This window comes from Onychostruthus taczanowskii, unplaced genomic scaffold (assembly GCF_017590055.1).
Source record: "Onychostruthus taczanowskii isolate IOZ18803 unplaced genomic scaffold, ASM1759005v1 scaffold6, whole genome shotgun sequence".
NCBI classification, from domain to species: Eukaryota; Metazoa; Chordata; class Aves; order Passeriformes; family Passeridae; genus Onychostruthus; species Onychostruthus taczanowskii.
This window is the reverse complement of record NW_024503679.1, coordinates 3746715-3764025: the sequence shown is the minus strand read 5'-3', so window position 1 is coordinate 3764025 and position 17311 is coordinate 3746715. Positions and strand designations below refer to the sequence as shown.

At 38.0% G+C, this 17311-nt stretch overlaps 1 protein-coding gene across 1 annotated transcript in view; it reads left to right on the top strand.

The window, feature by feature from the left end:
* Window positions 1-17311, top strand: part of FAM189A1 (family with sequence similarity 189 member A1) — an 87647-nt gene that overhangs the window by 31049 nt on the left and 39287 nt on the right. The window contains exon 2 of the mRNA XM_041418757.1: window positions 4032-4088. Coding sequence (XP_041274691.1) covers window positions 4032-4088 — 57 coding nt within the window. The remainder of the gene's footprint in view (window positions 1-4031; window positions 4089-17311) is intronic.

Below are 17311 nucleotides of genomic sequence, written 5' to 3'. Positions count from 1 at the left end.
TGATTGTGCTGTGCCTGCTCTGCCTGGCCCACCCTGATGGTGTTCGACTGATGTGATGTTGTCACAAACAGGCTCTCTGGTTTCTGGGTTATCTACCTTCCTTCACAACACACGTTTTTGGAAACACATACCCAGATTTCTGTAAACACATAAATTTAGTTCTTAGAAGAGGCCTGAGAAGGAATTTCTGCAATTACTGTGAAGAGCTTTTATGCTTATTTTCATGTGACTGAATCCATTGCTTAGAGAATTGGTCTTGTATTTACAAGCTGAAAACATGACTAACCCCTAAACTGGTAGAAAATAACCAAATTACTTCATATATGCCCATATACCAGGCTGAGCAAGGGAGCAGAAATAAGAATAAAACTTGGAGTTTTCTATAACTCATGCTCTGTATTAGACTAGAAAACCATTTTTAGATCCCAAGTGGCACTAAGGAAAAAAAAATATTTTTATTAAGCAAATTAGTACATCAACATCAGTAATTTTAAGTTTCTATAGTTTTTTTTTTGTGCCTTGATAGTGTTTCACTATACTTAGTGTGGCTTTAATTAATATTTATGTAAATACAGGGTTTATGTAGTTCAGAAAAGAAGTTAAAAGGAACCACACTAGAGAATGCTCTACAAGAGCCATTTTGGAATTGGAGGCTTGAAAGCAGATTATTTCAGATACATTGAGAGTCTGCATCATCTGATCTGTCCCACATTCGAAGTCAGAGCCTTCTGAATTTCTAGGGATCCACCAGACTGTGAAGGCAAAATGCTGGAAGAGACATCGTCAAGGGCTAATCCTTTGTTTGCAGTCCCTGTACTGGAAAGTCATTTTACCTTCTGGTTTTGTCCTGCCTCAGTATGTGCCTGTTAAAATAAATGCATCTTTGTTATGCACGGGCACCACTTGCTCTGATGATAATGGAGTTTTCATATGCATGTTGAGTTACTGCATTTCTAATGCTGCAGAAGTCAGCACTGATGTACTCTGCTTTTTCTCTGTGCATCAGCATTGTGGTAATCAGCAGCTACATATATCTACATATATCTCTGAGTATTCTCCTTAAGGAATCTGGCAAAGCTACTTTTTTGAATGATTTTTGTAGCTGTCATTTATTTCAGTTATTATGTGATGGGGAGGTTCACTACAATTCAGCAGATGGAAGTTGGGTCCGAGGTAGTAGATAAACGTACTCTACAGGTTTTGAAATCCAAACACATTGCCAGTGTTAAGGGATTGTTAAAATCCTCAAACTCCAATTTACTTTTATTTAAGAAAGAAAAAACCTGTGCACAGAATACATGTGATGTGGTGATTTTTGAAAAGCACAAGAAGCCTTATGGATTGCAATGTTGAGCTACTGAATATTCTGAGTGATTATTGTAAGATATTTTGGGCCTGTAAATTACATACTACTTTTCAAATAATTGCTCCTTTTGTATAGAAATAAAGTGGGTTTGTACTCACTGTATTTAATGTTAGCGTTGTATTTATAAGAAGTATAAACAGAAGAGAAAACCGTAAGATTGGTTGGGGGTTGGGGTTTTTTGTTTGTTTGGATTTGTTGGTTTGGCTTTTTTTCTAAATTCCTGGTCATCTTCAAGATCAAGAGAAATCTGTAGATTTCTATTTTGATAGTAATTTGGTGTATTCTATCTAAATGTCATTATGTGATGTCCTTTGTGTGATTTTTTCCCTAGTTACATAGCTGTGCCCATTGTGGGTTAATGTGAGGTATTTGGCACTGGAAGTAGCTGCATCTCAAAGCAAAATAAGCTTTTTGGGTAACCAGTGAGTGACACAGGGGATTAATGGGGGTTGGTAAATTACATTACAGCATTGTTGGGGTGACCTCTTATAATGCCAATATTAAACATGTGGGACACCGAGTTCTTGTGTCTATAATCAGCGTAAATTTATCAAGTGGCCTGGCTGTGCTTGACCTTTTGCATGGAGAGCCAGTACAATGAGTGCCACGAAGCTCTCCTTTTCCAAACCAAAACACATGTACCTCTTTCGTCTAACAAGGCCTCTCTAAAGGTCAAACACAGTTGTAGTTCAGCTGAACAAAAGGCATCAGCGCCCTTCTTGCACCCTGTGCAATGCCACAGAAAAGACAGGAGGGGTAGAGGTTTAATTCATGGAAGGGAGGTCACGCAGTAAATGAAAGGGAAGATTTGCTGCTCACAGGTAGTGCACTACAATATCTTGGCTCTGACCATATGAGTTGGTGATAACTGATTTACCTACAAATATTTTATGCATCAATACATGTTCTGGTTTGGAATGCAATTTCTTTCTTTTCCTAGAGGGTTTTCTTTAATAACCTCACAATTTCAGTCAGCCCATTTATTTAATTGAGAGCATGTTGCTGTCTAGCCAGCAGATAAACTAGCTAACTCTGTCATTTTACCTTCTGAGTGCAGTTCCACATTGCAGGATTATCAGCCCAGAGCCAAGTTATCATACAGTAATAACAAGCTAACATAGCTGTGTGAGCACATTTAATTAATGGCAAAGATGGAATTCTCGACTTTTCCTTCACTTGGCCAGCATCCAGAAGTGTGTAACTTCTCTGCTGTAGGAATTGCTGTAGAATACAAACTATGCACATTTGCATGTAGGCATTATCTGGACAGTCTTTGATATCCATGTGCTGGTCTTGGTTCATTTTTACTGTGCATTTATCTCCCAGCTGTTGCACTTGTGCTTCATTTAGAAACTAACACTGAGGTTTCAAAAAAACCCTAATTTGAGGGGTCTTTAATGGCACAGCTACTAAAGGAAATACCAAAAGGCGCATTTTCACATGTTGTCTTTCTGAATAATGTTTTCAACAGCTGCTGCAGCTGTGGATATTGTCAGATTATGAAATATGCTTGAAACATGCTCACAGTAAGAGTGTCCACAGACTAGAATTTGTGAAAGCTTAAACTGAGCCCTCCAGAGTGCAGCTGCTCCAGACAACCAACAGCTCCTTCTCCACATTCCCACCAAGCATCACTGGACTGGATTGTTTCCAGCCTGGTTCCCAGTACGCTGTACATTGCTTCTGCAGTGGCTAGGTATAGATGCATTTTTGTTTATTATGCTCTGCTATTTTTATACCCAAAAGATTGTTAGGAAAGCAGGATGGAGTGGGAAAGGTGACTTGCTAAGTATAGAAGTTATTGTTACACTGACTCTTTGCACAAGCTGAGGTGAAAAAATGACTGTGGACTTTTGAAATAACTATATTGTGCATTCTTTTCTCTGCTATTTATTTTATTAACTTTACTATTTTTGTAATCCAGGAATTAAAAGGCTCCTCTCCACTTTTTTTCTCCCACACCAGGGTCAATATCTCTCACCCTGTTTCTTGTTTCTTTCTCCCTTTTTAACTACATGTAAAGCTTATGGCATCTGAATTGTAATTTGCGTGTTATTTTAAGATACCTAAGGTTAGCTTAGATGTATAAAGGTCTGAATCCTGCTTGCTTTTGGTCTGTAGTATAGGGAGTAATGTATCTGTATGCTGAATCCAAGTTTTAATGGATGTATGGGTCCTCTCTCAAACATATGATCAAGTAGGGAGGTTGTTTGGGTGGGTGAAACAGAACAAAAAGCCCTTCTGCTAATTTATCTGGATACCTGGATGATTTTGTGATTGTTCTGTCATTACTCCCCTTTTTTTAGCTAATTTTCAATTGTGGTAAGAGATCACAAGAAAATTTGCCCAAAACATTTATTCTCCTTTAGTGTTGATAGCATTTGGGACTGGGAGAGAAAAAATGTTTTAATGACTTCTTGTGATCTGATCACAACTGAGTGAATCTGGCAGCTGGATTGAAATTTGTTTAAAAACAGCTTAGTACTAGTTCTGTTTAATTTTTGTTGAGAATAAAAGGAAAGCATTTTAGTTTTAGTATTTGGTTTCCAGCATTCTGGAAATACATGTCATGGCTGTGTATGAATTTGATCTCATTAGCTACTGTGTTTTTAATGGCACTGGTGTAACCCTCATGCCTCTTTAGTAACTCTGCTCTCTGTTCCAGGTGCTGTTGTCAGGACTGATTGGTGTTGTTTCATGGAAGAGGCCCCTGTCCCTTGTGGTGAGCAACTCCCAGTGCTTTTGCCTTTACAGAGAAGCCTGATGGTTTGTGGGGATGATTTGCAGTGCTGTTGTGTATCCCGATGTTTATAAACACTTAGTACAAAAAGTGTGAAGCCTTTGAAGTTGTAATGTATAAATCATCTGGGTGAAAATAGTAATTTTCTACTGTCTCACAAACAGACTATTGGTCTGCTTGTACCTTTGCATTTAACTTAATTTGCCTAAAGATGCACTGCAGGGCAATCTTTTGAGCAGGTATCTGAATGCAAAAAAGCCCATTCCAAATTAGTAGTTGTTTGTCTTCATCTGCAGAAACATTTTCACCTACATTATTATTTATGTTGTGGGATTCATGTAGTTACTTAATAATGAACAGTAATCCATTCTTTGTGTGTGCATGCTAATAGAGTTTGTTAGCCTATTAATGTAAAGCAGTATTAGATGGAAATCAAGCTTATTAAAAGCACGTTGTGACTGTGTCAATAAGGGTGTGTTAGCAGGCAAACATTGCCTTTGAAACAGCGTGCATGTGTAACAGAGTAACACAAAATGTTAGTAACATAGTACTGAAGTTAGTCCTGGCATAAAAAGCATAATGGGCAGTGTGAAATGGAAAGTATTGTACTAATAAGAATAAGCTTGATTAGAACTGCAGGTGTATCTTTCATATTATGAACTCGGACAGTAGGCATAGAGCACATATCATTGGAATAAATAACATTCACACATCAGAAATGTTATCCAGGTCTGTTGAGACTTGCCTTCTCTGATTCCTGAACGCTCTCTTACATGTTTAAATTCAGCTGGGCTTTCTGATATTGACTCGATCAGAAATGTTATCCAGGTCTGTTGAGACTTGCCTTCTCTGATTCCTGAATGTTTAAATTCAGCTGGGCTTTCTAATATCGACTCTTTCAGTGAAATGTAAATAGGCAGTCATGGTCAGTGTAATTCAAGGAAATAAAAGGGAGGAACAGTAATGGTAACGTTGATGCTTGCAGGACAGCTCATCTTCCTGAAATCTGCTCTAGGAAATGATTTATTTCCAAGAGTAAGCTTAATGCTCTTGATTTAGAGTCTGATCTCCTGCATTGACCCTTGGTGGTGATACAATAATCAGCTGAAGAATGGGGACAGGGATGGTGTTTTTCACTTCTGTGTGTGATTAACCTGTGCAGTGGCTTTACAGTGGCTACAGAAAGTCCTGTTTTCCTTGCTGAGCTGTAAATACCTTTGAGCAGTTGGACCCCACGTGTGCAGGGTGACTCTTCTGATTAGCAGTCAATAATGTGTAACTTTACAACCTCACAGCTCAAAGTACCACCAACATGTTAATGAGCCATGTTTCTCCTGATCTGTTTATACAACACATATGCCAAATACATATGGTCAATAATTACCTTTTAACCTATTTTATAGTACTATAAGCAGCTAGACAATCAATTACAATATGTCTTTTTTTGTTGCAGTGTGTTACAAAATATGGCATTGCCGAGAGCGATAGCAGCTACATAGATAAATAGCTTTATCATTTGAAGCTATGAATAAAGTTATATAAAATTAAACCATGCAACATCTGTGGTGTCCTGAAAACTGGTGAAACTGTGATAATATTTTAAGGTGCAGTTTTCTGCATATCTTAGATTTGTGACTAAAGCTGGTTTATAATAACCAGTGTTTTGGCTATTGCTGAGCAGACTTATGCAGTAGCAAAGCTTCCTGGTTTTCCCACACAGCATCACTTGCTTTGGCTTTTTCCTTCCTATTTCCTTTGCTTATTAAACTATCTTTGTCTCTATCCACAAGTTGTTTTTGTTCACTTGGGCTTTTCTAATTCCCAGTCCTGCTGCAGGGGGCAGTGGTGAGTGGGTGGCTGTGTGGTGCTTTCCTGCTGGCCAGGGTCAGCCCCCCACACTGCTGGATGTGCCTTGCCCAGCACTGTAATCATACATGGTTTTCCCACAGATGCAGGGTCTTTTCTTTGCAAATGTATTATTTTCTGCAGGCAAAAAGAGGAAGTTGAAGAAGCATTAAACAGAGATTGTTCATCAACCCTTAATTTCTGGCTGTTTCATACTAGAAGTGTGTTATGTAGTATTGGGGTGTAGAAGGGAGTGTGTTGTTGCACAGTTTAACACTTTGGAACCAAAGTCAAAACTGACAGTAGTTGTGTATTTATAAGCTATTAGTATGAATGCTGTTTTGTATTCTGCATTCAGTCAAAGATTTACAAATGTGTATGTACTGAGGACATTTTACTGCAATATTAATGTGCAGTAAAATTTAGAAGTTCTCCTGCTAAAGTGCCTTTGCAAATCTTTATCATCTGGGAAATTCACCAGATTTTTTGTTAGTTTATCTGAATTTTCTTGGTCACCTCCTAGCCATCAGTTGCTTATGTTGCCAAAATACTTTATACATGCAAGGAATCAGTGTCTGTTATCAAACCCGTATTTACATTTACCAGAGGAAACACTCAGGCAAAGGAGATATTTAAATTGCTCACACATTGATTTTGAGCAGTATTTTCCATATATTTCAGATGTTTCCTCATTAGGCTTTCTCTGTTTTCATTTTGAAATCTCAGGGTATTGGTAGTGCTTTCAGAAAATCTCTCAAGGGTCCCGTTTTTGGAAACCAAGTGTTGGCTGTGTCACTACCACTGCTTAGTGTTAAAATGCAGTGTTGAAGTAGGAATTTGTTTCCTTCTGGTTTATGGAAGTGTCTGAAAATTGAGAGAGAGCTTATGAAGCACCTGAGGCTGAATTGCCTTGTAAAAAACCTTTAAATTGTGCAGTCAGATTATTTTTCTGTTACAATCTAATCCATGGTAATTGCAAATCTGTTTGTGCTAGGGAGATTAATTCAGCCTCTGAATTGAGTTGAAAGCTTCTCTGTTGCCATCTGGCATTTGAGTGACCCCAGAAAAATATTTTTACATTTCTAACTGAAAGTTTTTACAATAAACTGATAGATTTAATATTTTTTTCAATGAACTGAAATGTGGGGTTTCGTAATGTCTGTGAATGTCAGTGAGCACAAGGTAATACTACTTATTAATAAATGATCTTGATTACTTAGAGTAGGTATTTAAAAGCATTTGCTATGAAATGTGCATTCCAGATCCAGTTCTGTGCACCAGTGAACATGCAAATCAGTGCATGTATAACTCAATGAGTTGTCCCTTCAAATGAATAATTATTTCAAGCCTTTTTTCTGTTTGATAGGATTTTCTTAATTTTAGAAAAATTAGAGAAGCTGTCCTAAATAGCTGCAGTTCAACCTGCATATCAGGCAAAAGGGTGAACTGCTGTGCAAAGTCTCAGGCTGCACCCATGATAAGACTCAGTTAAATGCAAAAACTGACTTCTTAAAACATATTAATCTTGGGTCAGCTTGGTGTTTGTTGCAAAATGAGAGATTTTTCTTTCTAGAATTCCAGTAAAAAGCTTGAATTAGTTGAAATTCAGACTTGAGTATTTTTCCTTTTTTTTTTCTGTAAAAATCATTAGAAAAATATCTACATTGAAAAGTGAAATTTCTAATAATTTTAAATCAATACATTCACATATACATTTGCCCCATAAGATGCATGAATATGTAAAACTGGTCCAAATGTTTTTCCTCATTGATTATCTCCTCTCACTAGGTATCATTGCAGACTACAGCAGGAATAACCAAACTTCAGGAAACAGATGAAACCTAAAATGTATAGAAATAGTGTATTGGTGTATATATATAGTATATTAGTGTGTGTGCACATATATATGTATAGGGTATTTTATAACAGTAAGTTTCCTATATTCTGCTTGGTGAGGTGGAATGTTGACATGTTCTTGGCCATGTTGCTTAACCTGAGCTCTAGAGTCGCTTAAGGGGTGAGATAAGTTTTTTAAAACTCTTGTAAGAGAATTTGCCGCTTCCTTTCAGATGAAATCTGAGAGAAATATTTGAATTTTAAAAAAGAAAAAGTGGTTGTCTCCCTCTGGTACCCAGCCTCAAGCAGAGATTTGGTGTCTGGTTCCTGGAATAAAATGATCGATGTAGTGGAGAGGTAATGTCAGCATAAAGAGGTCAGGACTGCAGGAGGAGAGCAAGTGAAGGCATGCACAGCGTGGGATGAGAGCACTGTGAGGCAGCCATCCCTCGTGTGTCACTGCTGACTTTGACACCTGTGTGATGTTGAGAGGAGCTGCAGAACATCCCTCTGCCTTAACAGATCCCTTGATCACTCTGCAGTATCATTTCAGCGTGAGAGTTCTTTGAATTCCTTGATCAAATAGTTCATTAGGAACCCTGCTATTAGACAAACACCTTCTTTGAGGCTGAAGCTTTAGTTTAAAGGTGAACAAAACACTGGGTGAGAAAAGTGCATCTTACATACCTGTGTTTTCAGTTTGTGATGGGTTGGGCAGGGGTTGAATGCTGGGTATTGCTGCTTTCAAAAAGAAACTTGGGAGGCTGCAATAACTTCTGTTTGGAAAGCAAATCCAGTGCTGGTTCAAAAAGTAGCCCTTCAGATGTAAAGCTGTAAATTTTGATCAGAGCTGATGTGAAGCCAGGCTTTGGAATCGAGACCAGAATGTTTTTCTTTGACCTCTTTTCTGGGAGCATGGAAGGAAACCAACCCAAATTCAGAGAAGCTGAATGCTAAATCAGGGGGAAGAGAGTTGTGGAGGACTGGGACAGGAAGGAGAAATTGAAATGTGAGTCTGGTAACATGAGACTCACATGAGGAAGATAGACATCAAAAGATGACCAGACAGAAGTGGACCAAAACCATGTCAGTAAGAAATCATACAAGAGGATCTCCCATGTTTCAGAGATGCAGTGCCACAAGCACCATAAATAACTGAATTGCAATAGATTTGTATCTTAGTTCTGAATTATTTCAGTGACAAAAGTGTAGGCTGTAAATAGTATTTTCCTATACTTGGGACAAAGTTAAGTGTTCTTTGCCTCTTGCCTTCCTGTCCTCCCTTCCCTGAGGGTTAGTTGTATAAAGCTCTAAGGTGGCTTCACTGCTCTGGTCACAAACTGCATCATCTGTCCCTGCACACTGCTACAGCATGTGTTGTGCTAAATATCTGTGAGACAGGATCTGGAAGTGAGGTCAGTGTATTTAGGGATAACTGTATTCCAGGTTACATCAGTTTGAAAGTAGATTTAAAATATATTTATGTTTCATTGAAGCTGCTTCTCTTTTAAATTTGTTTCAAACTGATGCCCTGAGAGGTCTTTTCCCAATGTACAAACTGTTGTTTTAGGCCACAAAATAATGTCTGTTGTTGGATTGAGTAGGGTGTCTGAAAAGTGTGGTCTTCAAAATTTGTAATTTGAATTTGTGTAAACTCTTATTACTCATGTTATTCATATTACTCTTATTATTCTTATTATGTTTTTTTTTTTTTTCAGGAAAGTTAATATATCCATTATATTATGTGCACTGCCTATTGATTTTTTTTAACTTAGACTGGTGATTCCCTTCTGTCTTCTTTAATATCATGAAACATCTGCCAGAAAAACCTAGCCCCAGGGCTATTTCATTAGGATAGACTGACAGAAGAGGAAGAGGGGAAAAAATGGAGAACGGCCCAGTAAAGTTGTGAACTGGGTGAGTAAGAAACACACTTGAGATGGAAACAGAAGAAATGAATCAGGGAAATCTTTGCAGTGGTGGAGAAAAGATGCCACAGGGTGAAGCAGCTCTTTAGAATGAACATGCTACGCCCTCTTTTACATCTTAACACTTCTTAAACCTCCCTCTTGCCTAGGTCTCTGTCTGCATCTCTCTGATGCCCTTTTGGCCAAGGCTGCTTGTTCCTGAGCCCAGCTGCCACCAATTGCCACTCATGTGAGAATCCAGACTCCTCTGCTGAGCATCCATGTGCTAGTTAGTTATCCCCAGTAGAGGCAGAGTTTAAAAAGACCACAAGCAGCTTTTCCTGCAGGGCAGACAAACCCTGCTGGGGCATAACACTTCCCCTTCCTGAAGAAGCACTTCATAACTACCCTAAACCAGCCCCTGCTCCTCCCCATCTGCTGCCATCGCATCCTGTTGCCATGGCAGCAGCTCCTGCTGGCACATTCCTGCCCTAGGGAACTGTCACAGCTCCAGTCCCAGTGCTGCTGCTGCTTGCAATGAAGAGTGTGCTGTGGGTGCTACATTCACCTCTCTTCAGCCCATCACTAATTCCCTTGTTCTCACACGCTTTCTAAATATATCTGCTGATGGTTCTTTCATCTCATCTGCTCCTCCTTTTAGAAATGCAGGCTGCATCCCATCTGCTCCTGGAGTTCTTGGCAGCCTTTGCACAGTCTAATTCTTCAACTCTTTCTTGGTGAGAGTCTGGTTTGCTTCAGCATTTCTTCTTCCTCCTTGGTAAATGAATCTCGTGTCACGTATCCCTGGGGCTGGCTAGTTGGGCAACATGGGAGCTATTTGTTAAACTTGGAATTTTGTTTTCAAATGGTGAGGAAACACCAGCTTCAAAAATTTATTCGAGACAAGCTGAGCTGCATTTGAAATGTTTCTAAAAGTAGAATAAATATTTGTATGAACTAATATAAAGTATTTTGAGGTGTGATGGAGTTGGGAACAGATACCTCACTCTTTGTGCTGACATACTCAATCAAAACTCACGTGATTTTAGTTTTATTTGTGTGACAGCTGGAAGGAAACTGTTACCCAAAGGGAATCTAATTATCCTGTGCTTGTTGAAGAAAAATACTTTGATTTCAGTGGGATTTGTTTGCCAGGTAAATCACAGTTTAGATCCTGAACTAGACATGTGTGTGATTGAGTGTTTGAGTTTCCTTACTACAAATACTATAAAACCTGCAACAGCATTATGGACTAAGTTCTACTTCAGATATATGAAGAAAGGTCTTTGAAATCTTAAAGTTCATTTACTGATGGATCTCCATCAAATTATTCATGTGAGTCTTCTTTAGAGATGTGTGTGCAATTTTTCTTGAAATGGCCAAAACTATAGTGAGTTTACATTACAATGGAATTGGAAAGAACTGCTGCCCACATTGAAGCCTTGCCTGATACTGAACTGATACTGGAAATGCTCATGTGCTCTTGATGGAGGTCAGCACTTGTGGCTCCTGACCCTGCTCACCTGGCAGAATTTTCCTCCTCAGGGATGAAAGTCAGAGTTCTGGTGTGCCTGGGCTCAGAGAGACCACGCAGTTGTTAATTAATGAGAATAATTGCAAGTGAGTAGTTAATTGCTATTAATATGTTGGGAAAGACAGATGCAAAATATCTGTGTGTGTGACCTTTACATCCTGCTTCTGTCTCATTACGCTTCTGCCAGGAAGGGCTGCTCGCAGAGCTTTTGATGCCTGTCCTTGTCAGCAGGACAACACGAGCCTTTATTTCCTCAGGGAATCCTGCTACAGATGTTGTGGAAGGTTAATTTATTTGGAATAGCGTTTCACTGACACGTGCATGGAGGTGAATCCTTCCTGCAATGTGACACTTGCAAAAAGCAATGTATTGTTTAGGTGCATGAACCCACTCGGCAGCTGCTATGGAAGCAGAAATTCAGTCTTTTGTAGATTTTCTTAAAACTTATTAGACTACTCACATTGTTGAAGAAAATGTATTCATTTTTATTTACTGATTTATCTGTTTTGTTTAAATATATATTGTTTTATACAAAGCTAATTTAGCTAATTAATTTCTAGCATCCTAAATGTCTAAAGACCCTAAACATCAGCTTTCTTTTCCTGTTCTGCTGTTGTTATGGAATATTTTTGGGACACAGTGTCTTATTTGTTAATTTTTAAAAAGTTTCAGTTTTTACTTCCTTTGAGTGTATGTTGGAAGGAAAAATTAAACTAATATGCCTGAGGTAGTTGCAAAATTTAGATCTGGCTTATGTGGTCAAAATTCTATTCAGAAAGCGTTATATTTGAAGTTCTTATTATCACACTGTTTATCAACTCCTCTTTTTCCACCTGACAGTACAGCTGAAACAGTTGTTTTTGAAACGTTTCAAATTGACAACATTTTGAGTAGCATTAATATAGGTTAATGCTGTTTGGATTTCTTTTCCCTTCAAAATAACACTTTAAGTTTTATGTGCATGGATTTTTTATTTAGGGGAGAAGTGGTGCATAAATGTACATGCCAGTGATAAAAATTAGACAATACAGCTACTATTAAAAGAAAATTGTCCAAATGACTTATTTTGACTGCACATACAGTAAAAATTATATGATTATGTGATATAATTTATAATAATAAATTATTATGACAAGGTTATATTGTTGCACTATTAGCTACAGATCATTGAAGGATTCTTTTGATTGCTTATTTTCATGTAGCAAACTTCAAATTAGCCTCTTTAGCATATTAGCTGGCAACTCCCCATTGTCCTTCTAATAGATTATTACACAAAACCTAAACTAAACTTGTTCTCTGCTCTGAAACTAATTACCTGCAAACTATTTTTGTTACAATCACTGTTAGAAGTGTGTCACATTATTGGAATACTTCAAGAGATAGCTTGAATTTTATCTGGAAAAAAAAAAGGTTATAGCTCCTCTTGTTTCTCTTTTATATGGCAGTAGTCTGAAGGCCACTTGATGGTCCTTTTGGGTCCCTTCCAACTCAGAATATTCTGTGTTTCATAAAAGTGCAGATGCTAAAAGAGTTAACTGGAAGAGAAAGAGCAGAAAATTAGTAGATGCTGAAATATCTACTTTTGACAAATTTCTGGTTAATGTTTCTGAGCTGAGAGCACAATGTCTTTATTACTAAATCAGGCCCTCTCTTACAGTTTCCTAAAAAATGCTACAATAAATAGTGTAATTGCTGGAGCTGTAACAGAGCATTACACAAACAACAAACATCTATTGCTGTGTGTAGAAAGTGACAGTGCTGCACTCACTTTGTCTTTTAATCTGATCCCACTTGAGGAAATTATCTGTATGCCCATTGCTTCAACTGACAGGGAATTTCTTGGAGGTATTGAATATCTTTTATTATGAGATGCTAGGAGACTTGTTTTGATATAAATGCATCTTTGCATTTGTCTGTCACTCTGCTCCTGTGCACAGAGCCAAGGCTGCATTTTGGATTCCAGGGTTCTTGGAAAGCCTTGGCAGCAGCTACAAACCCCTCGCTTTATTGATGTTGTGGTTGTTTGCTGCAAAGTGAAACGGGAGGAAACCAAACTGCTCCTTCTGGTCTCTAAATAGGTATTATTTTGTGTGATGCAAATTCTGCTGCAAACACCCAGTGCCCCTCTCTGTTGCCCACGGGGCTGTTACCAAAATTGACATAATTCCCCAAAGCTACAGCATGCTTACTCTTGCTGGAAGCTGATTGCTACTCTGGCAGTAAACAAAATACAGTCACAGGGAGGCATCATTTTTTCTTGTAAATTGAAACCAGTAGCATTGTTTATAATCTTAAATAAAATCATATTTGAAGTTAGAATTTCCCACAGAATATTTTAATAAAAATATAGAAATGAAGATACAAACAAGCAACAAATAAGAAATTAATTACATTCCAAGATCTATCGGAATGAAAGCAAGTTAATAGGGCCATAGGAGAGTCAATAAAATCCCATACACCAAATTCGAGTTCAGAAGTTTTCATCTGAACTATTTAGCTTTGAAATTAGAAATAGTTGCATGGATTTAAATATTTATACTGAGATTTCAGCTTTCCTTTACAAAGTTAAATAGCCTCACTGGAGTCAAAAGGAATTTAATCTGGAGAATAAGTAATTTAATTGAATAATGACAGGAATTGAACAGGCTGATATTATTTAAAATAAAACAGGATATAATTTATGGTTCCTAATATAAAAGCATTAAAATCTCTAGCCTGATGCTGTGCCACACTACAGGAAATATTTCTGTCTATTTAATGTAGAATGTTGCTTTAGACTTAGAGAAAATATTTTTGTTCAAAGCTTTATTTTCATTTAGGCAAAAAATAGGGAATACTGAATTAAACAGATCTGAAATGCCAACACTTTTCATCCTGTCTCTTCTTGGCAAGCATTGAGAAATCATGAGAAAGAAATCTATTATGAGGCAAATAATGGGAAGATAAATTTTGTTGTTTCTTGTACACTTGCAAACCATGAGTCAAGAGTGTTGATTTGAGTGCCATTTCTGTTTAGTAAGGGTTTAAAATGGGCTCATTTAAAAATAATATGTTTTATGTATTTAAACCTATAATATATAATGAGCATTCAGCATCTGGCTGGTCCAACAGGTGGCTTCTGGCTGTACCCCAGATAATCTTGCATTAGTCCTGGCACTGTTGCTGATCTCACTGCTTCATAGCTCTTGGTGGTGATAAATTTTCAGGTTTGCTTCTGGTGTTTAACCTTCTAGACCTCTGTCAGGGAAACTATAAATTCTGCAGCACAAATAACAATGTTACTGTCTGCAGTTCATGTAAGACAAAGTTCTGTGAGCAAAATACCTTGGGGCAAGTTTTTAATCTACTTATACAGTGGTTTATAGAGACAAGCGTATTTACCTCTGGCTATTCTTGCTGTTTCACAAATAAGAAATGTGTGTGTTAAAAGGAATGTATTTTAAATCTCATTGAATATACCCACACATATTTAAAGTGATTGGAAAGAAACCTGTAGTACCTCATATCAAACTACAGTGTCTCAAAAAAATTGCTTTCTGCAAATGATTTCAGTGTCAACCAAAGTTCATTCAAGGAGATTTTCTGACCTGCAGGACAGGAATTAACAGGAAATACAAGCAGGCACAGTATTACAGGTGCAGAGGATTGGCAGATTTACAGAAGGCAGCCTGTCATTGCAACGCAAGGTTTTATTCAAAGTACCCTGCACAGGGGAGTTGAGTAATATGCTTCATCAGCACAGAGGGTAACATTTTGTCTCAGTGTTCATGTCTTGACTATCAAACCACTGCAAACCACCAGGGGAAGCAGTGATTGAAATGCCAGCAATGAAGAAGCAATCCTGTTTCATATATATCTCCAAAATGAAAGTGTGAGGAATGAAATAAAATGTTGCTTTTAGAAATAAGGTTTCATGTGATGCAATATTTACATCTCTTTTGGAGGACTTTAATTATTTTGCGTGTAGAAACTTCTTCCTGCTTGTAGTAGCAAGTATTTCTTCAAAATGTAATGTGTGCTGCTCCTTTTTACTGTGCTCTTGGTGTGTATGTATGCAGTAGTGAGTGGGTGGTTTGGGTCACTTAAAGAATCCCCATCAAAAGTATTGGCAAAACAGGGTTTAATATAAATTTGTGAAAGTCATAGACTCATAGAATGGGTTGGGTTGTGTTGGGAGAGAGGTCACCTTGTTCCACCCCCTGCCATGGGCAGGGACAGCTTCCCCTAGACCAGATTGCTCAGAGTTCCATCCAGCCTGGCCTTGACAACTTCCAGGGATGGGGGATCCTCCCTCAGCTCCTGGCCACGCTGCTCGGGGTGCAGCCCAGGACAGAGTTGGCTTTCTGGGCTGCAAACACACATTGTCAGGTCGTGCTGTGCTTCTCACCCACCAACACCCCCAAGTCCTCCTCCTCAGAGCTGCTCTCACCGCATTTTTTGGTAGAAAGCTGTATATGGACAGAAAATCTAAATTGTTAATGTCTTATGTTGCAGGTCACAAACTGCAGTGCGTGCTAAAGTTGGTGGTTTTGTTTTTCCCCTTTTTGCCTCCTATCAATTCAAGAACAAATTGTGAAAGACACAGTAAGGGCAAGAAGGTGCTTTGTGCCAGCTATCTCAAGGATTAAAGTTTTTGGGTTTTCAGGTGATACAGTTTCAACAGTGCCTTTGGGAAAAAAAGATGAAAGGAAGTCTAAAGCTTATGGAAAAAACAAAAGAGAATAAATTACTTGAGGCCAGTTGCGAAGAAAAGAGAAATATTAAGAGGCAAAATTGAAAGTGATGAAAAAGAACAGAGGGCAGAGAATATATCAGCTTCTGTAAATCCCTTTGATTTTTTTGGTGGTATCCATAAAATTAAGATGATTTGCTTTGGGACATTCTGAAGGCAGGTGTATAGTTGTATCTACATTTAAGAAATGTGGAAGGAAAAAATGTTCACAAATAATCTGAGAATACTAGTCATTTTCTAAAAGGTCAAGTTATACTCAAGACAGAACTACAAGCAACTTCCTTTATAATGGAAAGATAATATAACCTGTTAGTGCTTAAGTTTTTTTGATTTCTTTTCTTTCAGTATGGAAGGGCACTTTTTCTGGCCTCTCCCTTGCAAGGCATGGAGGGTGCTGATATTTTCATTCTGTGCAGATGTGTGTGGTGTGGTCTGTTGGGACTGCAAAGATGCAGACTCACTCTTGATACGCTCTGCATATTCATACTTGAGGTTGATCCCAGAAATGGAGTAAAAAGGGGAGCCTTGTGTGGGTCCATGTGCAAGATGACATCCCACATAGTGAGTTGTTATATAATTTTAAATCATTGCATCCAAACAGTTTAGTTTTGTAGAATTTGTTTAGGACCATGGTAACATTTACATAGGAAGTCCTATTAACATTTCTTCCACAGAGTCCTTTGTATAAAATATAAGCATTGACTTCTCCAATTAGTTCTGCTACCAGCAAGTCATAATAAATCCATGGGCTTTGCTTTTTGTTCATGTATTAGTTCTTGGTGACTTTTGGAGCTGTGTGGCATTAATGCTTCTTGCTGATTTCTAGGAATATGTTGTCTTGTTTATATGTTGTAACTAGAAAGGTGAAGAACATAATGCTGTATTTTAAATCAGCATTTAGATGTCATAGCCTTCAATATCTGAGCATTCTGTATTCACTTCAGTGTAAGTTTCTGCCCTTGATCATTGGGTTGACTGTGTTTAGTACTCTTTCCTTCTTCAGTATGTCACACTGAGCTCTCAGACCAAATATATTGTTTGGTAACTCTCTTTCTGAGGAAAATTTTAGCTTGGAAATTAGCCATCCTTGACTTTGTAAATAATGTATATCTAACTTAATCTACAGTGTTTCGTAGCCTAATGTTGGGTCTCCATCAAAATCCACAATGGCCACTCTTTCAAAGGGTTGCAGATGTGTTTATTTTTACTGCTGCACCTGTGCCAGTGTTAGAAAAGACATTTGTGATAAAAAAATGAAGCACACTGAACATGTTTTTTAATGTCTGTAAATGTGGTAATTGGTACTTTTGTGCCTCCTTCTCTCTGTTGTGGCTTCCAGCATGGTGGCAAA